We start from the raw sequence: 27502 nt of genomic DNA on the forward strand, positions 1-27502 counted from the left end.
TACAGTGATGGCAAGAGTTTCTTACTGTGTTTCCCCAAAAATACAACAGGGCCTTATTTTCTTTTTACTTACAAAATATGGCCTTGGGCTTATTATAGGGGAGGGCTTATTGTTTTGGGGTTGCCAGGCGGTTGCTCCCTTGTGAACTGGCTCCCGAAGAGCCGGGCACAGCTTCAGGGGCGAAGGAGCCATGAGGTGACCAAGCTCACGAGCAGCCGCCCGGCAAATCTCTCTCCAGCCAGGCAGAGCACCATTCACTGACCTAGGGGGTATCACTAAGGCGCCAAGCCACATGGCACTCTGCCCGCTCCCCAGCTCCCATGGCTTGGCACATTAGGGATACCCGCTAGGTCAGTGCATGGAGCTCTGCCCAGCTGGAGAAGGGGGTTGTGTGAGCACCTGTTCTACTTCCAGCAGGCATGCCTCTTAGCCTCAACATGTCCGGGCCCAGCTGTCCCTGCAGCAGCAGCAGCCGCCGCCACACTCTGAGCATAACGTCTTCTCTGGTTCCAAACTCCCAAACTTGGCTACCGAGTTTTCCAGCAGCAGCTGCTCTAGGGGTGCACTCTAGTTCCAGCAGCCAGCCCACAACCATATCCCAAGATATCCGTGTCACGACAGCAGCATTCTATAAATACTGCCATTCGAAGACCAGCATTTTTTATAAGATCATCACCTATGAATTTTATTTTGATGGATAGCGTATTCTATAACACAATTGGGGATACTTATGTACAATATTAAGTCAGAATTTTTTAATACCATATTACAGGTAGTCCTTGAGTTAGAATTAAATTGAATCCAACATTTCCATTGATAAAAAAAGTAAGTTCTGCCCCATTTTACAATTATTCTTGCCACAGTTAAATAACTTGCTACAGTTGTTAAAGGAATAGTCACATGGTTGTTAAATGAATCTGGCTTCCCCATTGACTTTGCTTGTTAAAAGGTGATCACATAACCTCCACACACTGCAATCATCATAAATAAATACTAGTTGCTAAATGTCCGCCTGCCTGCCTCTATCTATCTATCAACTGTCTGTTTCTAGGTCCATCTATCAATTATTTTATTGTCCAAGATAAATGCTTGCCAGTGGACCTAATATCAAAATATTAAACTTAATTGGATTTTTGGTTTTTTGTTACTTTTGGGATTCGGCCCCATTTGTAACTTACTGGGTAGACAGAATTTGTCTTCTTTTCTTTTGCATTGTATCCATTCTGAAGAATTACGTGATTCCTAAGCATTAAGATATTAGAAAGATTCTATCATTGAATATCAATGGTCTAAACTCACCCCAGAAAAGGAAAACAATCTTTAATAAACTAAAACATTTAAATTATGACATAATTGCAATGCAAGAGGTCTATATAACCAAACGACAGATCCAGATCTTAGAATATCTCAGATTGGGTAAACTTTACATGGCATTAGCTGATCAAAAGAAAAGAGGAATAGCACTATATGTTAAAGACACAATCCAGACTAAACTAATTTATCATGATTTGGAGGGGAGAATATTAATTGTAGAAATAATGTTAAACCAAAAAAAGGTGTCACTAGTTGTAATATATGCACCTAATGAAGGTCAGGAAAATTTTTATAGACTACATAGCATTATTCGAGATATGGGAAATGAAAATATTTGTTTAATGGGTGATTTCAATGCTATAGTTGACCAGAAATGGGACTACAAACGTGGAAAGAAGAAAAAAGGAGCTAGGAGAACTTTGCCAAGGTCATTCTTTCAAATGGCTGAAGAACTTAATATCTATGATGTATGGCGAGAAAGATGCCCAGAGAGAAAGCAATATATCTTCTATTCGAATAGACATGAATCCTGGTCAAGGTTAGATATGGTCTGGATGTCATTGGAGTTAATTTCGGAAGTGAAGGAGATAGACATAGAACCCAATTTATGGGCCGACCACAATCCCATGAGGATTATATGGAAAAAACAAAAGGGCAGTTATCGTTGGTTACTCAACAGAGCAATACTAAAGGATCAGGAATATATTTAAATAGTTAATCAGGAATTAAGACTTTTCTTCAAAGAAAACCACCCAGGAGACACATCCATACAAAACCTATGGGATACAACTAAGGCATTTATAAGAGGGGTCACAATATCGGCTACAGCTAGGAAGAAAAAAATTGAGAATCAAAAAATAAGAGAGTTGAAAGAAAGGTATAGAAATCTAGAGAGCGAACTTCAAAAGAAACCACAAAATAGAAGTATAAAAGGACGTATGGAATTGATCAAACATGAATTGGCTATATTTGAAAAAACAAAATTGGCACAGTCTATAAAAAACGCAAAACAAAATTTCTTTGAGAATGCAAATAAACGGGCGGTGGCTATCCTACAGGCTGAGGAAGCAAAAGCAAGAGAAATGGATCAATAAATTACAAGATGGAAAAGGCGAGATCTGCTACCAACTAGAGGAAAAGAAAAGGATTACCCAAGAGTTCTATGAACAGAGAAAACTGAGATTATACAAAGGAAGGAATACTACATCTTGAAAAGTCAGATCTGCCAAAGATACCAGAGGAAATAAAGGATATGCTCAATGAAAACATTAAAATATCAGAGATAATTGAAGCCATACAAAGACAAAAGAATAATAAAGCTGCAGGGCCGGATGGGCTGCCAGCAGAAATATATAAAGAATTCCAGGATGTGCTTATTCCAATGCTGTTGGAAGTTTATAATGCTGTGCTGAAAGAGGCGAAGGCACCATTATCTGGGATGGAGGCTAATATTGTATTATTACCAGGGGTGGGTTTCTCGCCCCGTTCCAACCGTTTCGGTTGGAACGGGGCCGGCAGCGTCCTCGTGCACACGCGCAGCACACACATGCGTACTAGTGTCCTGGAGGATCCTGGAGGATTGCGCAGGTGCTGTATGCATCCTGTGCATGCGTGGAAGCGCAGAACTCGTCAAAACCGGGTAAGGAATGCGGGCGGGCGGGTGGGCCCTTCGCCGTTCCTGGAAGTTATTTACTTCTGGGTTCGCCGACCAACTGGTTCGCGGGGACCGCCGCGAACCGGTTGAAACCCACCCCTGATTATTACCTAAGGTGGACACAGACCAATCTCACTGTTAAATGCAGATTACAAAATTTTTGCTCTAATAATAGCAGAATGGCTGAAAAAAATCCTTATATCATTCATCCACACAGATCAAAATGGATTACTCCCCAGAAGAGAAATTAAAAACAATATGAGAATTATCTTGAACATTCTTGAATATTATGAAGTGCATAATAAAAAACAGGTTGCACTATTTTTTCTCGATGCCCAAAAGGCATTCGATAACATGAACTAGGAATTTTTGCATCAACAAAAATGGAATACATGGAATTTGGGGATAAATTTATAAACACGATTAGAGCAATATACACAAAACAAAAAGCCAAAGTAATAATAATGGGGAATTAACGCAAAGTATACCAATCCAGAAAGGTACAAGACAAGGCTGTCCCCTATCCCTGCTGCTGTTTATATTAACCTTAGAAGTTTTAGCCAGGAATGTACATAAAGAGGAACAAATAAAGGGACTAGAAATCAAAAAGGAACAATTTAAGTTACAGGTCTTTGTGGACGATCTAGTGTTTGTGTTAGAGGATCCTATAAAGTCTGGTACAAAACTCATTGAGGAATTGACAGAGTGTGGGAAAATAGCGGGTTTAAAGATAAATATGACTAAGATTAAAATGTTGGTTAAAAATATGACCTCAAAAGCGAAAGAGGAGTTAACGAAGAAATTGTCAAAAAAGTCAAATATCTTGGTATACATTTATCTGTGAGGTGTGTGACCATCAAAGAAGATAATTATACTAATTTTATCAATAAAACTAAGAATGACTTAGAAAGGTGGAAAAACCTACAATTGTCCCTGATGGGTAGGATCGCAGTCATAAAAATGAACGTATTACCAAAATTCCTTTTCCTATTTCAAAATATCCCCATCAAATCAGAAAAAAGTTTTTTTAAGGATTTGAATCAACTGGTTTCAAAATTTATTTGGCAGGGAAGAAAACCAAGAATAAAACTCAAGGCTATGCAAGACACTAAGGAGAAAGGAGGATTTGGTGTACCAGATTGGGAACTTTATTATACTGCGGCCACTGTTACATGGCTAAGAGAATGGATAATGTTGAGAAATAAAAGATTACTCAAATTGGAAGGCCATGACCTCCAAGTAGGATGGCATGCCTTCCTTTGGTATGAAAAAGGACCTGCACATAAATATTTCAGTAGACATTATATCAGACAGTCCCTGTTATTAATATGGAACAAAATTAAAGATGACCACTACACCAAAATACCCATTTGACTATCTACGATGGAAGCATACATACATCCAAATTTAATTAATATGGAAAATATAGTTACATATAAAGAGTTATTGAACAGACAGGGGAAGATTAAAACTAAACTAGAATTGACATCACAAGGGGTACAAGTAGAATGTTGGTCTTATTTACAGATACAGTCAAGGTTTGCACAGGATAGGAAGAAGGAAGGTATTGCCAAAGACTACACAACATTAGATAAACTTTTGATACAGACAGAAAGCAGGCTGATTAAAGTGTTGTATAGATTTTTGTTGGAATACAAGAAAGAGGTGGAGCATGTCAAAGAAACAATGGTCGCCTGGGCAAAAAAAATCGGTTACAATGTGGAATTGGCTAAGTGGGAAAAACTTTGGATACTTAATCAGAAACTAACAATGGCTACGGTGTATAAAGAAAACTTTTATAAGATGTTCTACAGATGGCATCTCCTTCCAGCACGGCTCTCCAAAATGTTTAAAAATCTGGGCCCAAATTGTTGGAAGTGTAAAAAAACACCAGGCACTTTTTATCATATGTGGTGGACGTGCAATGAGGTAAAAAATTATTGGAAAATGATCCAATCATGGTTAGAACAAATGGTGGGAGACCAAATCTTGTTTAAACCAGAAATTTTTCTCCTAGGTAAAATACCAGAGGGGTGTAAGAAAGATACACTTTATTTAATTATTCATGTACTAACTGTGGCGCGCATAACTTATTTACAATATTGGAAAAAAAGAAAACACACCACCAGAGCTAGATATAATCAGAAAAGTGTTGGCCAGTGCGGAAGCAGATAGGCTCACTCTTGAACTTAAAAATAAAGGGGAATCAGAATATTTTGAAGTCTGGAATAGATTTTATGACTGATATAAGAATAGATTTTATGACTGATATAAGACAAGGTGACAAGACTGGAACAAACTGTATGTACTGTGATTGGACTGAAGGATTGATAATGTATCAAGTAGGCTAATTGTCAATAGTTGTGACTAGCTGTATATAATGTGAATGTATAGACACTTCGACTTCACGGTACTGCATTGTTTTAAATGTAAAAACAATAAAAATATATTGAAAAAAAAGATATTAGAAAGGTTTACATTTAACTGTGGCAGAGAAGAATTGCTGTTCCCAAAGGCACTTTTTCAAAAGGCAACTGGACTTTCTGTATTGTTTTCTCTTGAAAACATTTCTCATTCAAGAAGCATCTTCAGTTCTGACTGAATGTGAACACTAAAGAAGCTTCTTGGATGAGAAATGAAACATCTTCAAGAGAACAACACAGAAAGTCCAGTTGCCTTTTGAAAAAGCACCTTTGGAACAACCATGACCGGGATGACTGAGAATCTCCAAGGACCATGTTGCTCTTTTCATCACTGTTATTGGAATGTACTGGTGTAGAAATCTCATTATTTTATACTTGAAAGAAAAATACCATATTTTTCGGAGTATAAGACGCACCAAGGTTTTGAAGAGCATTTTTTGAAAAAAAGTAGGTAGAGGGAGGGAGGGAGGGAGGGAGAGAGAGAAATACAGTAGGTGGGTAGGGAGAGAGAGAGAGTAGGTAGGTAGGTAGGTAGGTAGATGTTTCCAGGTATATTTATCCATGTGCTGGAGAAGGAAATCACCGACAATTTGCAGCACCTAAGACTTTGTTTCTGCTGGCACAATTGATCAATCTAATTCTTGTCAATAAGTTAAAGAGCTTTCCAAAAGAGGGGGGAGTTTTGCACTCTGCAAACCTCCCCCAAACAGCCTGTTTTTCACGAAAACGGGCCTGTTTTTTTTAAAAAAAATTACATGCATAGTCTTATGGAGGTTTATAGAGTGCTGCTGGGGGCTGGGGGGGCAAAATTGAGCAAAAAAACTGCCAATTTTTTGCTCATTTCTGCCCTCCCCAGCCCCCAGGAGCTCTCTGAAAGCCTCTATAAGGCTCTACACGGCCATTTTGGTGAAGGGGCGGGGTTTTGGGAGGCAAAAAATACTTTATTCAGTGTATAAGACGCACCCAGATTTTCAGCCTCTTTTTTTGAGGAAAAAAGTGCGTCTTATACTCCAAAAAATACGGTAAATCAGGAGTGTTGAGAAAGGAAAACAAATTATTGCAACTGGAATAATAAAAAATAAAAAAACCTGCATGCAGTTTAAAGTTTGCATTGTGTGTTTTGCATTATTTAATAAAACTTATTTCTGATTGGCATTATCTGACTTACTGCATGAATTTGTACTGAAAAAATTGAGAAGTATAGAAATTGGTTCTGATTTGAGACAAATGCCCACTAAGCATGACAAGTTTGACTATCACCATAACATGAACATTCTTTTTATTATATTTGTGGAGAAAATCATTCTCAAAGTTGTGTAACGTATTAAAAAAAATGAGCACTTGTAACTTCTAGGATTAAAAATACTTCTTTTTTAAATTTGTAGACAACAAAACACAATTCAGCCCTTTTCATCTTTATATTCAGGCTTTCCATATATATATATATATATATATATATATATATATATATATGTATGTATGTATGTATGTATGTATGTATGTATGTAGGTAGGTAGGTAGGTAGGTAGGTAGGTAGGTAGGTAGGTAGGTAGGTAGGTAGGTAGGTAGATAGATAGATAGATAGATAGATAGATAGATAGATAGATAGATAGATAGATAGATAGATAGATAGATAGATAGATAGATAAAATTATATGTTAAATAAGTTAATGAAATAAATGAACAATGTAGAAAAAAATATTAAATCTCTTAACAGACATTGCTACCCCGTGATCACACTTTCTCTTGATCCAACCATCTCACAGATTTGCTGTTGAAAGGAGAAGGAAGTGAAAATGTTATTTAGAATATCTTGAGTTGAATAAGATAAAAATTGGGTGGTTATTATTATTATTTACAGAGGAGTATATCCATTCTTCATACAGTATGTTACCACCCACACTGAGATAAAATGTGTGTAATTCTAATCTAAAGTTTGTTTGTTATATTAATAGTGCTCAATCATGTGCACAAAAGATTAAATTGTACTTTTTAGGATCATACTATGGATGTAGCCTATTTGAATGGAGCTTATATTTATGAAGACCTTTTTGATACAATAGATTTTATCTTTTGTAAGATTTTCTTTAAGCATTATTTAACTGGTAAGTGGTGCTTCCATGCACTTCATTAGTTGATTATTGTAAAGCAGAAACTAATTTAAACTTATTTGCTCTAACTGGGATTTGCTTATCATATTCATCTTTTTCTATTAGCCAAATGAGTTCAAAGAACCTAATAACAGAGTGAATTGAATTCAAAGTGGGCCTGAAAATGGCTATTGAGACGTTATTGCTTAACTAATATGAGATAAATAAGGGCTCAAAAGTCCATAGTCATAGGGCTATTGTTAGATAAAAGTACTGAAGAGGTTTTTTAGAAATGGGTTTTCTATACTGTTAATTAATATTAATATCTGCAAAGACATTAACTTAAGCTTTGCTTTTTCCTTAGCCTTAATGCAGCACCTACTCCATCTTGTAGCAATGTTGGCAATTTGAAAGGCACTCCGGTAGCCACCCCATGTACTCCTCGGCGTCTGAGTTTGGTAGAATCCTTCACTAATGTTCGGGAATCCACAACTACAATGAGTACATCCTTAGGACTTGTATGGCTACTCAAGGAACGTGGGATATCAGCAGCAGTGTATAACCCACAAGGTTGGGACAGAGTGGGCAGGAGCACTCTTCTGAACACATATTCTCCAAGAATGGCTGCCATTCCTTCCACTCCTCCAAACTCACCTATGCAGACACCTCCTTCTTCCCCACCATCTTTTGAGTTCAAATGTTCCAGTCCTCCTTATGACAATTTCCTGGCTTCCAAACCAGCTAGTTCAATTCTGAAGGAAGTAAGGGACAAAAAAAATATCAGAAACAGTGAGAGTCAAACTGATGTGTCTATCTCCAATCTTAACCTAGTGGACAAAGTAAAAAGGTTTGGAATTGCCAAGGTAATAAGTTCAGGGGAAACACAAGCTCTTAAGTTAACTGATAAACACGGACTATTTTTCTCTGGATCACAAAAGTCTGGAGGCCTGCTGCCTGAGAATTTGCCTTTGGATTGCCCTGCTGTGACAACTGCTATTGGAGGCATTCAGTTGAACACTGGCATTAGAAGGAATCGAAGTTTCCCAACTATGGTTGGTTCGAGCATGCAGATAAAAGGTCCATCAACTCTAACCCCTGGAATCCTAATGGGAGGAAAACTTTCCAAGCAAACTAGCTTACGATAAATGGCTTAATATATTTCAAGCTCCTCCTTCAAACACTTTTTTCTTCCAGTTGTTATTAAGTTTGACAAATCAACTTTGTGCCTAATTGGATAAAGTGTAAATTTTAAATAGAATGTAAATATGTATTAGATGTATTATAGATGAATCAGGTCACTGTTTTGAACATGTAACATGCTAAAATTTTGAAAAGCTGTTTTTTTTTTTCTTTGCACTGAAAAAAGTGATCCTTGCACAGGGAAAAAGAATGATCAATTCTCTAGTTAGCCTACCTTGACAGGGTGAGAGTATCATTTGGCAAGGATTACTAATCATGCTATCAGAATTGCAAGATTTCAGGATGGGTGGTGAATTCTATGAGGAGTCTTTGTTTTTCATGACGTGTTCATCATAGCAGTAGCTTAGCATTTTGACCATTTTGTTTGGCCTTTGAAGTGAGGAGGGAACATTGTACTTCAGGGGTCATAATTCTAACTGATTGGATTTTTCCCTTATGAAATAAACTTGAAATGATATATATTGAGAAGCATTGCTAAGTGTGCTCCATGCCTCAATTGTTGTTTTGTAGCATGACCATATTCTATATATTTTTTTTCAAAGCTGCACTGATGATAAAGTGAAAAGTATTTAAATAAAATTTTACTGCAGACACGGAAAAATCATTATGACATATCCAAAATGAAAATAATACCCTTAGAATTATTCTATGCTTCAATGTTAAAAATACTAAAATAAATATCTCTTTCCTTGGGAGCCAAAATTATTGAATGAGTTGATAGTAGGCCTCTTTAAAAACCAAATTTAAATCTGTAATACAAAAAAACACCAAAATAGCAAGTGTTAAAGTAAAAGGAATGACATTTGCAGCCACTTCAAATGTCTCTAGTTTTTAAGTTTTATTGTTAATTTGTTGCATGGTTTATGATTCCAAGTCTCATTCAAATAATGCTTAAAGCAGTCCAGCATATAGAAATGAGAGGGGAAGAAGAGGACTTAAAACACAATGGAGTACAAAAAGAACTCCACAATCTAGAAGACAGTGTCATGGGATGCCTCTTCATTTTTGAGGAGGTAATATAGGAAGTTCACAGAAATGATTATATAAATCACAGATATTTTATAATTATTTGGAAGCAATTGGTATATGTAACTTTTTGTCTTTTTAAAAATCAGTTTCTGTCTATTTCTGTTTGCATCAGTTTCCACATAATTTGTGTGTGTGTGTGTGTGTGTGTGTGTGTAAGACTTTTAATTAAAAAACCACTGTATTAGATGAACTATGGTGTTTGTATGTACATGCATACACACACACACACACACACACACACACACACACACACACACCCCGTGGATCATTCAGTTCAGTACCGCAACAAGCAGTGAGCATGTAGATGTAGAAGAATGAAAGAGGATAGTACATGCCATTAATTTTTGCATGTGTTTTCAGACTTCTATTTATTTCACATATTGTTATTTGCTCTACTTTCCCTTTGAATGTGTGCATTTAATCGCAAAAATGTGACATCTTTTTATCTGGATGTAACTTAAAGAGGACTAATAAATTGGTAATTTTAAATAAATGAAAAAAATCATTAATGTCTGAAGTACTTTTCATGTATTCTTTTTTGTCTTTTATTTTATTTTATTCAAACATTTTTTTTCAAAATTTACAGATATATAATAAAATGTACAGATATAAAGCATAAAATCTGACAGGTATTCAAATGATTCTGAATAAAGATTCAGAATTAATTTAAACTATTCATTTCTGAACCCTCATATTCCATGTGTATCAGGAGCTTTGGTGTAAGGAATATTCCAAATCCATGGGCGGTCTTTGTTTTCATACTTTTCAGAGAGCAGATAATGAACAGGAAATGACAATACTGATATATTAGCAAGCATGTTTTCCTTTACTTGGAAATACCCTGTATTCAAGCAAAACTCTGAAGGCAGGAACAGAACTCCTAGTTCATATGATAGGATCCTCAGCTGGGTGCCATTTTTCTCAAAAGTTCCTCAAGCAGCCTTGGAAAGATTAGCACTTGTCACTGGAAACCATGCAGTCTTCTGGAAATCCAGGGATACTCTCATGTAAGTTTTAATATGTGGAATTGCATGACTATGATGTGAACTTTCAGCTGACCATTTGTGGAAATATGAGTGTAGCCAAAGCTGCTTTTGTGCAATTTACATACTATATGGCAGAGAACCTCCAGCTGAATAACCTTCTAAACTCTTTCTCACATTTTCTTTTTTTTAATAAACATTTTTTTATTTTTACTAAACAAACAACACACAAAAATGATAATCTTACATTACATCTTGTAGAAAGTGTGTCAATTGGTTACAATTAGCTTTCGTGCATCTCTTCCAGAATCATTACTTACATTCATATCAAATATCAAAGTTCTTAATGAGTCTTACTTTCAACATATCATAGTTCTCATTTAGCTGAAATTGTTTTAATGTCCTTTTGCCTAGAATAATCCATAGTTAAAAAAAACACAACCACCTAAAGGCATTTCATTAATTATTACTAAGTCATTTAATAGCCTTAAACCTTTATAAGACATTCTAAACAAAAATTAGTTGACAAAATATCTGAGCCCTTTTCTCCCCTCAAATCACTGTTTACAATTTGTGTCCATGTTTCTTTTATTATGATAGTACATGTATGTATCATTAACTGTATCCCTTATCCTTACCATTCCATTGTTAGTTGTTATAATTAATAATGGTTAACAAAAAATTCTTTACTGCTGTATCTATTTTCTTCTCATCAAACCAACATATATGCATTGCCCTTGTCAATTATTTTTTAACATAACCATTTATAAATTACTAAATTACTACTTACTAATTATAAAACTTAGTTAAATTTTTTGTTGTCTACTTTCATATATCCAATAACATTATACATTTATAACATATTCAAAATAAAAATTGATTATTTAAATTTCTAAACTTTTTTCCCCAAATCATTATTTGCAATTTCTATCCAAATTCCTTATATTAAGCCAGTACATATATGTGTCATTAACTATAAGTCTTATCATTTCATCATTTTTATTATTATCATTAATGTTTATAACAGAATCATTTATTACTTATATCCAGCTTCCTCACCTCCAGCCAACATAGAAATATAACTTGTTACCATTATCAACTATTTATTTAAGCAAGCAATCTAAGGAGTTACTAAATTCGTACTAACTAATCATCAAACTTAACTATTAATATTATTTTTTTATTATCGATTTTCATATATCAACCTGTATCCTTCCAGAAGGCCTGTAGTCTTATTTCTTTTGCCATTTGTGGAGTTAGTTTTCTATTTATTTCCTCGATAAAGTTTTTATGGACATCTCTCCACACCTTATTGTCCATTGCGTCTCTCAGATAGTCTCAGCGCCCCTTTGCTACTTTAATTGGTTTATCTTTAGTTGCCAATCCTATTTCTGTTAAGGTTTTTTCCTTTGAAACATCATTTTTTCTCTTTTTTCTTCTTTTGTGCCTTGAAATTTGGGGTAAAGCTTCAGGCCATCTAAATCCCCCTTCCAAACTCCCATTTTTTCGCTTTCAACCACTTTCAGTTCAGAGATCAAATCATTAGTTTTCTTATCTTTGTGTTCCTTTTTCTCTTCAATTTTTGGAACTCCACCTCCCTCATTTTTTTCTGGTATAAACTCTATGTTCTTGTCAATTTTCCAAGTTATGAATAACTCTTGAATTGCACCCTAAATCTTTTGCAAAATTAAAGCTTTCTCTTCTGTAGATTATTCCATGTTCCAAATTGTAAATTACTGCCGTTGTAGTTTTAGCCCTCACAAGAGAGAGGTTCTGTTTTTTTCCCTTCTCCCAATACCGATAAGGGTCTCAAGAAACAGCTGTGGTAAACAATTTTAGCCTTGACTCTTATCACTTTTAGTTGCAGAGCTTTGAAGCACGAAAACATTAAGTTCTGAGCAGCAAAAATAGTATTTTTTTTCACTTTCTTGTGTTGATTCAGATTTAGGAGGAACAAAGTGGAGTTTAATAGCAAATAGTAGATATTTTTTGTTAAAATAAAGGGGGAGATTTTAGTCCTTTGGTTGAAGAATAATGCAGAGACCAAAGAAGAAAAACCAGTCTGTTCACTTTAAGCAGGGCGGGGGAGAGAGAAAGAAAAAGCATTTCAATAGTTACAAGAAGAAAATATATACTGATCACAACAAAACAATGAAGATCATTTTTGCCAGTGACTTCTTCTGGTTATGGGTTTACTTTAGCATAAAAAAGAGATTCTTTTGGGCAGTTGTTTTTTCTAAAACAAAGAATTCCCCAGTTGAATCACACTTCACTTTCTGTTCCCTTCCGTTCCATAGCCATCCGTCTCCCACTTCATCAGCATAAGCTGTCTTTTGTTACTAGCTTGAAGACTTTTTCTTGCTTTTTTCAGGGATTTTGCGATATCCCCGAGATCAGCAAGATGTATTCTTCCTGTTCACCGTCTCTTCGGGATGATTTAGGTCCGATTGAAACCCCCCAGTGGCAAAAATACCAGCTGCAGTCTCAGAGCATCGAGACTGCACGTCCGTACCGTGGAGACATTCCTCTTTCTCACATTTTCAACACTTGGATAAATCAGATGGATAGGAATTTCTTTGGAGAAGTCTTCAAATTTTTTCCTAAACTCCCCAAATTTTCTCTAAATTCTGAACACAGCCATTTGGATTCAACTCCCATTGATCCAATACTTGAGAATTGTCCTATTGTCCTGGCCAAGAATCTTGATCAGGTATTTGTGTTGTATGTTCTTTCAGAAGCTTTCTCAATTTAAGATGACCCCATTTTTCTTTTGCATTCCCTTGGTATCGATCTAGAGTTGACCCAATAAGTTATACCATTGTCTCTGAAAGATCATGTTGCTTAATTATTTCAACCCATTCCATCAAACTAGCAGATTTCTAAGATATCAAATAGCTGATTAGATCTGATAAAAAATTCATATGAGGTTCACCATCAGACTTGGCACTCCCAAGAGGCAATCTTGGATATAAAGAACTTAGCCATATTCCTTGCGTTTCTGGTACCAATCATCAGCAATAAGATTGGATATATCTATATCACCACTCAAAGGCCTTCTTCATAATTCAACAACATTATTTTTGTGTGGTGGATTCCAAAGGCAATATCCAATTTTGCCTGGCATAAATGAGCATTTTTTATAAGAGTCAGCATCTTCATGTAGCTCAGAGAAGCATTCTTGCTTCTCTCCACAGACTATTAATAAAGATTTGTCCCTGAATTCCTTTGGATATTGTTGGACCAGCCATTCCACATCTATTCAATAATTAAACTGAACAGAAGATACAAGAATCCCCAAAAGAGGAAATAAAATATTTTTTATATGAAGGGCTCAAGAATTGTATTTTGACTTAATTCATTTGACTTCGGTGAGGAAGAATCTGAAAGGGTCCTGCCCATTCAACAGATCCTGCACTTCAGATGACACTGCGGACTTGTGACTTGATGGAATTTTACAAGCTGTTGTTAGCTCCATGAGTGTACCACTCTCTGCTTTTCTGACTAATTATTGCATCTCTATTTTCATTCAAGGTTTAAAAATCCTCATCTTCACTACTGGAAAGACACCAGACAAGGTCTTCCCGGGCAAATTTCTGATCTGAGGTCTCCTCCTGTGGAAAGTTTCCAGCTACATATTTCAGAGGACATGTATTCTGAGCCCATAATACAATTGGTGAATTAAAAGAAATAAAAAGCAAGTAAATCAGGAAGCTTTATTATTATTTAATGGAATAAAAATAGGACTTGTTATTTATCACTCTTACTCATAGCAATCATGGGAAGATGAATTAGTTTAGTTCCCAAACATTTCCAATTGTATGAATTGCGGGTGAGGATATGTATGCACAAACTCACCGGCCATTTCCATGGCCTGGTTGTAATCTGTACAGGTTGGGGACTCCTGAAGTAGTGTATGGAGTAGTATATTTTTCTTTAGAATGAAATGTCTGATTAATGAAGATTCTGTTGTGAATTATCTGTATTTACTCCTTTTGCTTCCTGAGTACTTTTTCTAGTGTCAAAAAATAAAATTACAGAAGAATAACAACCTGTTTTTAGGCAAGAAAAAATTTCTGGAAATATTTTACAAAATGGATTTTATTTCATTGTTGGCTTTTGATTATTTTAGAAGACAATTCCAAAAGTTGGCTTTCAAAATTTCTGATTTGCCAAAAATTTCTAATAAATACCCAATCATTTATTTTTATGACATTAAATAAAAAATAATTTGTGTTTTTTATAATATCCTGTTTATATAATAAGTATCCTGAAATTATGTCTACATTGATTCCTTAAATACATTTAGACTTTAGGAGTTTGTTAAGATCCTGAATTTGCATCTAATGCTAAACTGTAATTTGTTTAGTAAAAGTTTATCGAATACAATGCAAGGATTCATTTAATGCATTAAGCCAAAATCAAAAAACCATAATATGGCTTGCATGATATCCAAAAAATGGGTATGATCAATGTAGACTGTATAATTTTAATTACAAAGATTTATGAGATAGCTCCTGAAGAAGCTGTGTGATGATTTCTCAGACTATATATTCTAAGTATATAATTCTGATTCCCATCTGCTCCATAAATATCCAGGAAATCTTTAAAAATGGAACTTCCTTTGGAGTTAGCATGAATATGATCAGATTGCCACTGTCACCAGTAAAGAGTGTGTAAAGAGTGAAATATCTGTTGATGTCTACTGAATCAGGACCTAATGGTTGCTCCCAGAGTGGAAATGTCTTCTCTTAATGATTCATAGGAAAGTAGGGTATTTCTACTGGGCTGATTTTGAATTGCTAAATTAAAACTACCGCTTTTTAAAATAAGCACAGTTCATCAACAACCCTCTGAAAAAGTGATATAACATTTCCTTCATTTATGTCATTTCTGTGCTACAGCTACAACATGAAAGATAGCATAAAATTTACAATAATATTAGAAAAATGCAAAACATTATGAGAAAACTTTGACTAGTAATTTACTAAAGATAATGAAAGAATTATCCCTAATAAATGATTGTAATTATATGTATGGCAAGTATTTTCAAATTCCTTTTCTGAGCTGGCTTCTGTGCAACAAAAGTGCATGGAGCTAATCTTTGTTAGCCAATTGAGAAATTATATGGACTGAATATTGACCAATTTATATTTGGTCAATATAAATTGGGGGGAAATATGTAATGAGAAAGTCTTTACAAGTGAATGGATTTGTAGCTCTTCCTGAAGAAACCAGCTGCTTTATCTACATATGTTCATGCTTTTGTATATTTTCATAACTATCATTGTATTTGGGGTAGAAAATATAATATCCAAGAAAGACATCTTCCCACTCTTTATTTATTTATTTATTTTTAAATTATTTTCCAAAATCACAATTACACTTTTACAGCTTTCTGTTATCGGTATTTCTTTTTTCTGATTCCAGGTTTTCCATTTTTCATTCCATTATTTTATACATATTCTTCTTTGTTTCATACTTTCTCATTTTTACAATATATACATCTATTTCCATCTACACATTTCTACACTATTTCCATCTCTATTACTTTCTAAATATATGCCATCTCTTTTCATTGTGTTTGCTATGTGTTCCTTATGCATTGATTTTACTTCTCTTTTCAAGCCAGTTGTACCACCTGTTCCATATCATGTAGTACTCTGTTTTCTCTTTATCTCCTAGTTCCATCATTAGTTTATCCATTTCTGAGCATTCTAACAACTTTTTTATGGTTTCTGCATCTGATGGAATGATTTTTAGTTTCCAACTTTGGCAAATGAAATTCTGGCAGCAGTGATTATATGAAGCATTAAATATTGGATATCCTTAGTACTATTTTTTTAATTATTCCTAGATGAAACAGCTCAGGGTTCTTGTCAATTTTTTGTTCTATTATTTCTTCTAACCATTTTTGAATTTTGTTTCGGACACGTCCACCACATATAATAGAAGGTCCCCTGTTGGTGGTTACATTTCCAACAGTTTGGAGATCTATTTGGGAACATTTTGGCCAATCTCGCATGGGGTGACTGCCACCTATAAAACATTTTGTAGATGTTTTCCTTGTAAGATGCCGACATTGTCAATTTATAATTTTTTCCAGTGCTCCAATTAAATATTGTACCCAAAAATTTTAGCCAAATTATCATCCTTTTCTTCATGGTTTCCTCCTCCATTTTGAATTTTAAGAGACAATTTTATATTTTTTGTCATCATTTTTTCTTCTGTTCCTGTTATTAGTTTGTCCAATACTTGTTGTTCGTTTTGAAATCCGTACTGTTCTAAATCCTTTTTATATCTTGTTTGAATTTGAAGGTACAGCCACCAGCCTAATTAAATTCCCTGTAATTTTAATTCCTGATTTGTTTTAAGTTTTCCTTGCCCAGCCAATAACTCCTGATATGTCAATATCTTATTCAAATATATTACATGGGGGTAGGTAATTGCTTCCTTGGTTGATATCCATCTGGGAATTTTTGTATAGAAGTTTCTTTTGATTTTCATCCATACTTCTAGTAAGGCCCCTCTTACCTGGAAATATTTATGGGCTTTACTCTTTCCCTCCCAAATAAAAGCATGTCAGCCCAGCTGTAAATCATGGTCCTCTATTGTCAATATTCTTTTATTTTGAAGTACTGTCCATTCTTTGAGCCATGTTACCGCTGCTGCCTGGTAGTAAAGCTCCCAATCTGGGAGGCCAAATCCTCCTTTGATTCTAGAGTCTTGTAGTAATTTTAATTTTATCCTAGCTTTTTTCCCCAGCCAAATAAATTTTAAAATTATTTTATTTAGTTCCATGAAAAAAATGTTTCCCTAATTTTAGTGGTACAGTTTGGAATAGAAATAAATTTTTTGATAGTATTCATTTTTATGGTCGCAAGTCTTCCAATCTTCCAATTATAATTATAATTTAGCACAATTTTCCAAGTCCAATTTTGTATTTGTTGCAATAATTTTGAATAATTGTCTTCTTTTATGGTATAACATTTAGCTGTTAGCCAGATTCCAAGATACTTTACCTTTTTAACTATTTGCATTTCCAATACCCTCTCTAATTCCTCATTTTATCTTTGTGTAAGATTTTTAGTAATTATCTTTGTTTTATTTTTATTTATTTTTAAGCCTGCAACTTTACCAAATTCCTTTACTTCTTGAATTAATATTTTCCCTGTTTCAAGGCGGTCTTCTATTATAAAAACTATATCGTCCACGAATGCCTGACTTTTGTATTCTTCTTTTTTAATTTTTAACCCTTTTATTTCCTCTTTTTCCCTAATCCGTGTACAGAAAACCTCCAATGAAAGGATAAATAGAAGAGGAGATAGTGGGCATCTTTATCTGACCCCTTTATTTATAGTGACTTTGTCTGTTAGATCACCATTTACCATTATTTTAGCTGTCTTGTTTTATATGTTTTGCTTTAATCTTTGTAATACATTTTTCTCCAAATTTCATAATAGCTAATTGTGTAATAAAAAACTGCCAATTTAAATTATCAAACTCTTTTTCCCCCTCTACCAATACTAATGCTAATTGTTTCTCTGGATATGCTTCATAATATTCTAATACATTCATTATAATTCTTGTATTATTTCTTAATTGTCTCTTGGGTAGGAATCTGTTTTGATCCGAATGAATAATTTTATTTAATATTTTTTAAGTATTTCCGCAATGATCGTCATAAATATTTTATAGTCAGCATTTAGCAGCCAGATTGGCCTATAGTTTTGGATCAGTTGACTGTCTGTTTATTCTTTTGGAATTAATGTTATAAATGCCTCAGTCCATGAACTTGGCATTTTTACTTGTTCTAATACTTCATTGTACAATTCTAACATGATTTTCTCAAAAGTATCTTGAAATTTTTTATATATCTCTGTGGGGATCCCATCTTATCCTGGTGATTTATTGTTTTTTGGTCCTTAATTGCCTCCTTTATCTCTGTTGGAGTTTTTTTTTCTCATTTAGCATTTATCTTGCTTCCTCTGAAATACTTGGTAGGTTTTTCTCTTGTAAATAATTTTGGATTTCTTTTTCTGAGATGTTTTCCTGACTGTATAGAGTTTGAAAAAAGTTTTGGATTATACATTTTTTTCTTCTGTCTTGTGGAACAAATTTCTGTGTTCATCCTGTGATTGCTGTATTAGTTTTTTTGTTTTTTCTTTCTTCAATTTGTGGGCCAGCCATCTACCTGGTTTATTTGCTGTTTTGAAATAGTTTTCTTTTGCCATTTTTATTTTACATATCATTTCTTCTTGAAGTGTTAGATTGATTTTGTGTTTCACCAAATCTCTCTCTTCTTTGATTTTAATATTTTCTGTTTTTTTCTGCGACACGGTGTCCAACTCTTTAAGCTTCTTCTGTAATAATGTTTGCTGTTTCTTTTTTCCTTATTTCCCCTTGCCATACATGTTATTGTTATACCCTGCACATAGGCTTTTGTGGTATCCCATAGGCTTTGTAGTGTTGTTTGATCTTTCTTGTTTTCCTTAAAGAAAATATCTAATTCCTTATCCATCATTTGTATATATGATTTTTCTTTTACAATTCTCTGATTTAGCGTCCATCTGAATTTTTTCCTCTGACCTTTCCATTTTACCATTAGTGGATTAGGGTCTTCCCATGTATTTGGCAAAATATCCATATCTTCTATGTCTGGAATGGCGAACCTATAGTACGCGTGCCACAGTTGGCACGCAGAGTCATTTGTCAGGGCACGCGAGGGGCTGCCCTGTCAACTGGTCAGCAAGCATGTGCGCACTGGCTAGCTGAGTTCAGCCTTTTTTAAAGCCATTTTTCACCCTCCCCAGGCTCCAGAGGATTTATAGGAAAAACTGGCCCTATGGGGGCCAGGAAGTTCAGGAATGGACTTCCGGTTTGCTCGTAGGGTTATTTTTAATCCTCCGGAGCTTTCAGGAAACCCTTCTGAAGGTCCCTGAAGGCCCTGCGAGCAAACTGGAAGTCATTTCCGGGTTGCTTGCAGGGTTGTTTTTAGTCCTCCGGAGCCTTCAGGGAAGCCTCCTGAAGGTCTCTGAAGTCTCCAAAGGGCCTCTGGGGGGGGCTGTTTTTGCCCTCCCCAAGCTCCTATAAAGCCTCTAGAACCTGGGGTGGGCGAAAAAAGCATGCAAAAAATGGAGGGGAACGCCTGTCATGTGCGCATATGCACTGGGGGTGGTGGTCATGCATTGCATTATGGGTGTGCTATGCCCATGCACGACCCTACTTTGCTCTCTCCACTTATGGCACGCAAGCCAGAAAAGGTTCGCCATCGCTGTTGCTATTGATCAATTCTGGCTTAATCCAATCCATATCAATTCACGACCACAAATTGTGCAGATGGGGGGGGGGGGAGTGTACTGTCTTTTTTTAGATGTATCTGTTTCTATGCATCCCTTAAATTTAATTCTTGCACAATTTCAAAGAAGGTACTCGGTAGTTGTTGTCTTTTCTTTTTCTTCTTCTTTGTATTCCTATAATCTATTTTGTTATCTGCCACCACATTGAAATCGCCTATTATACAGACATTTTCCCAATCTGATTCAATTATTTTATTGTGTAATTTATTATAGAATTCTTTTTGGTTTATATTTGGAGTATAAATTGTCACCATCAGAATTCTTTTTTGATTTGTTGTTATTTCTATCATTAAAAATCTGCCTTCTCTGTCACTAAATATTTCCCTCGAATTTAACCAATCTTTTATGTATACCTCAATTCCACTTTTCTTATTTTGTGCTAACGCCAGATGCAGCTTTCCTAATTTGGAGCATTCTAGAATATTACCATATTTTTCTTTGATATGGACCTCTTATATGCAGACAATGTCCATATTCTGTCTATTAAGTCTTGTTAATGTTTGTTTTCGCTTAGCTGATGAACTGATATCATTGATGTTCAAGGTTATCATCTTTATTTCATCTTCCATCTTATTTGTATGTTGGTTTTGGTCCTTTTCATATTCTTGTCTTGGTTTATGTTATTTTCCTAGCTCCTCTCTCCTGTTGTTCTGTTTCCCTTCAGTCCCTTATATCCTGCTCCGTAAGTTTTTCCTCTGATGTCTGTTCTTTCTGACTCTTATTTTTTGCTTCCTCTCTACTATCTTGTTCATCTTCTCCTATTATATAGTGATCATAAAATTCCTGTGCCTTTTCCAGAGAGTCAATAAGGATTTTTTTTCCTGCCAGGTTATTAGCATCCCCTCAGGGATAAATCATCTAAATATCACTCTGTATTGAGCAGTTGGAAATGGTAGATACTTCTCAGTTCCCTTATCCATTTTGGTATCTCTTTTAATGTTATGAATTATTTTCCCTTATAAACCAAAGACTCTTCTCTTGTTTTGCTGTAGACTTCATCTCTTGTCTTTTTTCTTGTAAATCTTACATGTATCTCTCTTGGAAGTTTATGTCTGTGTGCCTAATTTTTGTGGACCCTATACACTTTGTCCAAGTCATTTTCCACTTCCTGCTTGCTTTTTTGCAGAAGTTCAGCCAGGAGTTCGGCCGTTAACTTTGGAAGAGCTTCCTCCTTAGTTTCCACTATATTTTGGAATCTAAGATAAAACATTGCTCTCTCCATCTCTAATGGCCTCTTCCATTTCTTTGGGTTTTTTTTTTTGAAAAGTTTTATTGTTTTAATTAAACAAAAACACACTAAAAAAAGAATCATCTTTCATTACAACTTGTAGAAAGTGTGTCGATTCATTACAAATACATTTTGTGCGTTTCTTCCACAATCATTACATATACTTCATTCAAATTGAATTGTCAAATTCAATTTGAACAATTTGAATTTGAATTGATTCAAATCAATTTTTTTATATATTTTACTAGCACTGTACCACAATTCTCATTTAATTACAATTATTTAAACGTGCTTTTATCTAAAATCATTTGTATTTAAAGACACAACCACCTACTGGCATTCATTCGCAATTTCAATAAACCTCTAATAACATTACACCTTTATAACTTATTCTGAAACAAAATCAGTTAGTAAGGTATCTAAGAATTCCCCCCCCACTGCTTTTTCCCTCAACTCACAATTTAAAGCTTATATCCAATTTGCTTTTACTAGTACAATACATATATGTCATTAAACATTATTCATTAACATTTCCTTGTTATTATTGTGGTTAACGAAAAAATTATTTACTATTTATATCACATCTCCTCTCTTCAGACCCAAATTAATTATACCTTTATAACAAGATCTAAACAAAAATTTATTAATAAAATTTAAAGGTCTTTTCACCAAGTCCCAATTTATAGCCTTATACTTATACTTATACTAATTAAGGTTATCATTTCATTATTGTTGTTGTAGTTAATTATATGTTAATGAATAAACATTCAATAATAATCTAAAACAGTCTACAAAATACTAAAATCCCTATTTATTAATCACCAAAATAGAGCTAACTTTTTATCGTCAACTTTCATTATCAACCTGTATCTGTAGCAAAATAGACTTATCTCTCTTGCCAGTTGTTGTGTCAATTCTCTTTTCAGCTCCATAAATTTTTTATAAACTTCTCTCCGCACTTTATTGCTTAAAAGATCTCTCAAATAGTCTTGTTGCCTTTGAATTGTTATTAACATCAGCTTGTCTTTGGTTGTCAAACTTATTTCTAAATAGGTTTCTCTTCTTTTTTTAATGAAAATTTTAAAAAACAAACTTTTACAAATATTTACTTCCCTCCCCCCACCCACCCCCACCCCCCAACATTCCCCCCCCGACTTCCCAGAACCAATACAAGATATAAATCTTTAACAAAAACTTTCTAAAATAAGCTTAAAAAGAAAAAAAGTTAATAACATCTTTCACTTGAGCTTTAACTCCTCCTTGCTAGGCTAACTCTAAACAATTTATATCATTCCTGGTTTCTTTAGTCATAAGCTATCTGAAATTTCTTAGTCCAGTATTTATTTTGAGTATAATCAATCTATCTTTTCCATTCCAGTTTATCTCTCATTTGAATGATCTTTAAGATATGCAGATATTTTAGCCATCTCAGCTAGGTTTATTATTTTCAATGTTCATTCTTGAATAGTAGGAAAATCTTCCTTCTTCCAGTATTGCGCCACCAACAGTCTAGCTGCTGTTATTAAATGCAAAATCAGGTTAATCTCTACAACTATACAATCAGTAATTATACCTAACAAAAATAACTGCGGGGTAAACTTTATCCTTTTTTTAAGAACATTTTGCATAATCCACCATATTTTTATCCAAAATGCTTTAATCTTTTTGCAAGTCCATCATATATGAAAGTAAGTAGCATCAGCACAATCACATCTCCAGCATTTAGGTTGTAAATTAGGATACATAGAAGCCAGTTTTTTTAATTGTCTTTTCTTCTTTTAGTACATTCAAAGGTTTTAACTGTAATACACCTTTTTCTACAGTAAGAAGCTGTGTAATTACATCCTGTTTTTGTACTATGTTTATATTTTCTATTGCATGTCTAGGAATTGCCCACATGGGTATCTTATCGTTTAATTTGTATTGATATTTTTTCCAAACCCGCAGTAGAGCATTTCTTAAAATATGACTTTTAAAGTTCTTATCTACCTTTTTGTTATATAGCAAATAAGCATGCCATCCATATACCATATTAAGTATTCTGTCATCTGTTAAATTAATCCAGTCACTAATTACTGATAAAATTACTGCTTCATAATATAGTTTCAAATTGGGTAATTTCAAGCCTCCTCTCTCACGCACATCTTGCATTATTTTTAGTTTTATCCTCGGCTTCTTTCCTGCCCATACAAATTTATTAATGCCCTTCTGCCATTCTAGCAAATTCACATCTTTTTAAAGTATTGTTATCATTTGAAAAAGAAATAAAAATTTAGGTAGAATACTCATTTTCACAGCTGCTATTCTTCCCAGCAAAGATAATTGTAATTTCTCCCAATTTTTCATCTCTGTCTGAATGCTATGCCATAGAGGTTCATAATTATATAGCTTCCCATTTGAGGTTGAGATGTAAACTCCTAGATATTTGACCTTTTTAACTATTTCACCTCCTGTCATTCCTTCTAATTCTTCCCTTTGTTTAGTGTTCATATTTGTAACTAGCATCTTTGTTTTCCCTAAATTTATTTTAAATCCTGACACTTGGACATATTGATTAATCATATTCATTAAAACCTTACTAGATTCCTGTGGTTGGGTTAATGTTATAACCAAGTCATCTGCAAAAGCACGTACTCTATATTCTTGCTGCCTAATCTTGATTCCCTGTAAATCATCAGAGCCCCGTATTTTATTCAACAATAGTTCCAAAGTTATGATAAACAATAATGGAGATAAGGGACAACGCTGCCTTGTACCTTTCTCAATTTTAAATGAGTTTGTTAAACTTCCATTAACTATGATTTGAGCTGTTTGTTCCTGATATATTGCTTTAATTGATTGTAAAAAGTGCTCTCCTATTTACATATTTTGCAATATTTCAGTAAGAATTGCCAATTCACTCGATCAAAGGCTTTCTCAGCATCTAAAAATATAAGCACAGCAGGGATTTGGTTATTCTTTCCCAAATATTCCAATGTGTTAACAATTAGTCTTACATTACTTCTCATTTGTCTCCCTTGAATAAAACCTGTTTGATCATTATGGATCAATTGCTGAACAACCAACATTAACCTATTCCCTAGTATTTTAGTAAAATTTTTATAATCTATATATGGTCTATAATTTTTTGGTTGAGTAAGATCTTGATCCTCTTTTGGTATCAAGGATATGAAAGCTGTCTTCCAAGATGGGGGTACCCTCCCTTCCATTTGAATCTTATTGAATAATTCCTTGAGAGGTTCTACTATTTCTAATTGTAAATTTTTGTAATAAGCTGTTGTCAGGCCGTCTGTACCCGGTGCTTTCCCTACCTTTAGCTGTTTGATTACCTGGAAAATTTCCCCGGAAGTTATTGGTTGGTTCAATCTCTCCATCTGCTTGTCTTTTACTATAAGTATTTTTTCTTTATCCAGGTATCTATCTATATCTAAACTTTGTATTTTATCATTCATATACAATCCTGTAAAAAATTCATGAAAAGCCTTTTGGATCTCATCCTGTTGATGCACTTCCTTCCCTTTATAATGTAATTTCAATATATTACGAGATTTCTGTTTTTTCCTAATCAAATATGCTAACCATCTACCAGATTTATTTTCATTACAGAAAGTGTTATGTTTTGCATATAGCAAATTAGTAGCTACCTGGCCTGACATCAGCATATTAAAATGCTCTCTTAATAAGATAATTGCTTCTTTAATCTTTTTGTCTCCTGGTTTTAGAATTAACTCCTGCTCTCTCTTCCTAATTTCTTCTTCAAGTTCAATTCTCTTTTCCCCCTGTTTAGGTCTATGTAGTCTATTTAAATTTATCAGAACTCCTCTCATATATGCTTTACTTGTGTCCCATACCATTTCCATAGATGTACCCTTATTCATATTAAAAACAAAGTATTCTATTAACAATTTTTTACATTCATTAATATTTTTCTCATATCTAAATACATTTTCATTCAATCTCCCAAGTCCTTCTTACTTGCATCTCACATCCCAACTCCATCCAAACCGGATTATGATCTGATAAGTCTCTGGAACATATCTTCGTCTTCTTTACCCTAGAAAGCAAATCATTGGTTGTTAGTATGAAGTCAATCCTAGAAAAAGATTGGTGTTTATCAGAAAAAAATGTGAAGTTGTATTCTTCTGCATTCCTTTCTCGCCAGATATCTCTCAATTCAAAATCGTCTATCATGTCGAAAAAGGACTTAGGTAGTTTTGCTCACATTTGGATATTTTGCCGAAAAGCCTTCTTATCTTTCTTGGTATCTATAGCCATTCCAGTCACCCAGTAATATGCAGGATCTATAGTCCCAATGTACTAACTTGGCATGAAGCATTTTATAAAATTTATCTTGATGTTTATTGGGAGCATATATTCCCAATAGTAGTATCCTTTTCCCTTCTAGTACCAGATCTTTTGCAATATATCTTCCTTGGGAGTCTGCTTCAATTAATTCGGCTTTCATGTCCTTTCTTAAGTAGATTTTTTTTCTCCGGATCAGAAGCTATAAAGTGTTGTCCAAGTCTTGCATTAATCAAGTATTTCTGATCAGTTGATCTAATATGAGTCTCTTGCAGGCAAATTATGTCATTCTTGAATTGTTTAAGATAGTGATTTATTTTCTTCCTTTTCTGTGGGGAATTTAAACCATTAACATTCCAGGTTAAGAACTTAGATGTCATCTTTAGCTCCCTGAAGCTTTTTAAGAGCCATCTGGAAATCCTGGATTTTCGGCCTGGCTCCACCCACTGCTTCTAAACTAAGACCTGTGGCTTCTTGAACAGTAGCATGTGTTTGTTGTGAGGCTTGCTGCTTTCTTAATTCTTGTTCCATTTGCCTTGTGATCATGCAGGTTTGTCTTTGTTCCTTGGCTCCTTGTAACTCTGAGATAGGAAGTTGATCCAACCTTGTTGATCCTTCAATAGCTTGCTGTCTGTCCTGTCCTTCTTGTTCTCTTTCTCTGGGTCCAGAAGGGGGAGATGTCCAGCCTTCAATATATTATTGTAAAAATCTCAAGCCTTCCATACTGAGTTAAGACGGTATCTTTGCCCCTGATAGGTGAGTGCAAGTCCGGCTGGTGCCTACCATCTGAACTGTAGCTGACGATTTTTGAGCTCATCAACTAAAAAGGCATAATCTTTTCTTGATCTCAACATTTTAGGTGGTATTTCCTTCAAAACAGTCACTTCCTGACCCCCAATTTGAAGCTTAGTTTTGTAAGACTCTTGCAATATCGTATTCCTCATGTCTCTTGTAGCAAAGTACACCACAATGTCTCTTGGTAGTTGCTTTTGTCTGGCATGCCAGGAGTTGACACGATAAATCTTTTCAATTTGCCATTCAAAATTCCCTCCTGGCCTTCCCATCAATTGATCAAAGGTTTCTGAGAAAATCTGCTTCAAAATTTCTTGATTTTTCTCTTGAAGGCCTCTTATCCTTAAGGCAAATTCCATCTGTCTATACTGCAACATTATAATTTCATTTTCTGCATCGCCAACCTTTTGTTGAACCACATCCATTTTTGTTACCAGATTAATATTAGAATCACTAAGGTCTTCTAATCTATCTTCAATTCCCGAGACATAGCCAGATAGGCAGTTAAAAGCCACCAGAATATCATCTCTAATTTCCTGGTTCTGGGTCATAAGCTCTTCTGACAGCTTTTTGTGAGCAGCAGATATCTCTTCCTTAATTTTAATTTCCATCACAGCAGCATGATTTTTTAAGGCTTAGGCTAATTCTTTTTGCAAGATTTCTCAAGTCAGGGGCTCTCCTGCAGAAGTAGGTGGGGAGTAGTGACTGTAATTTAGTGCTAGGAGCAGGCGAGCTTCCTGAACTTTTAGACGCGTTGGGGGAGGAAACTTTTGTTGCTTAGAAGCCATTCCAGGTTTAATCTCTATCCCATTAGTAAACCCAGGCAAGCCGATTGTCCAGCAATTACTATTTAGTTTGGTAATAAATCACTTCTCGATCTTTAAATGTTCTGAGCTCTGTGAAAATGTCATCAGAGCCTGACCCCTCCTACAAAGCTGTTCGGCGCCATTTTACATGTCTTTCTAGCAAGTAAATTGTCAGAAGGAATTCTTTAAAAAAAATGAAGCTAAAGATTTATACATACAATTACGAGTTCACGAGTATTAGTTCTGCCCACTTTGAAATCAGTAATAAATCAGTCTTTGTGCTGAGGGTGGGCAAATACCTTCGTTCTGCAACAAAAACCAGAAG

The 27502-nt window shown here is 34.6% G+C and overlaps 1 protein-coding gene and 1 pseudogene across 1 annotated transcript in view; one reads left to right on the top strand and one right to left on the bottom strand.

The window, feature by feature from the left end:
- Positions 1-9435, top strand: part of TRAK1 (trafficking kinesin protein 1) — a 110472-nt gene extending 101037 nt beyond the window's left edge. The window contains exon 14 of the mRNA XM_032237536.1: positions 7846-9435. Within this exon, the coding sequence (XP_032093427.1) occupies positions 7846-8626 (781 nt within the window). The 3' untranslated portion in view covers positions 8627-9435. The remainder of the gene's footprint in view (positions 1-7845) is intronic.
- A 964-nt stretch (positions 9436-10399) lies between these two features.
- On the bottom strand, positions 10400-14168 carry LOC116521170 (annotated as a pseudogene).
- Positions 14169-27502: the final 13334 nt, after the last annotated feature.

This window comes from Thamnophis elegans, chromosome Z (genome assembly GCF_009769535.1).
Source record: "Thamnophis elegans isolate rThaEle1 chromosome Z, rThaEle1.pri, whole genome shotgun sequence".
In the NCBI taxonomy this organism is placed as follows: Eukaryota; Metazoa; Chordata; class Lepidosauria; order Squamata; family Colubridae; genus Thamnophis; species Thamnophis elegans.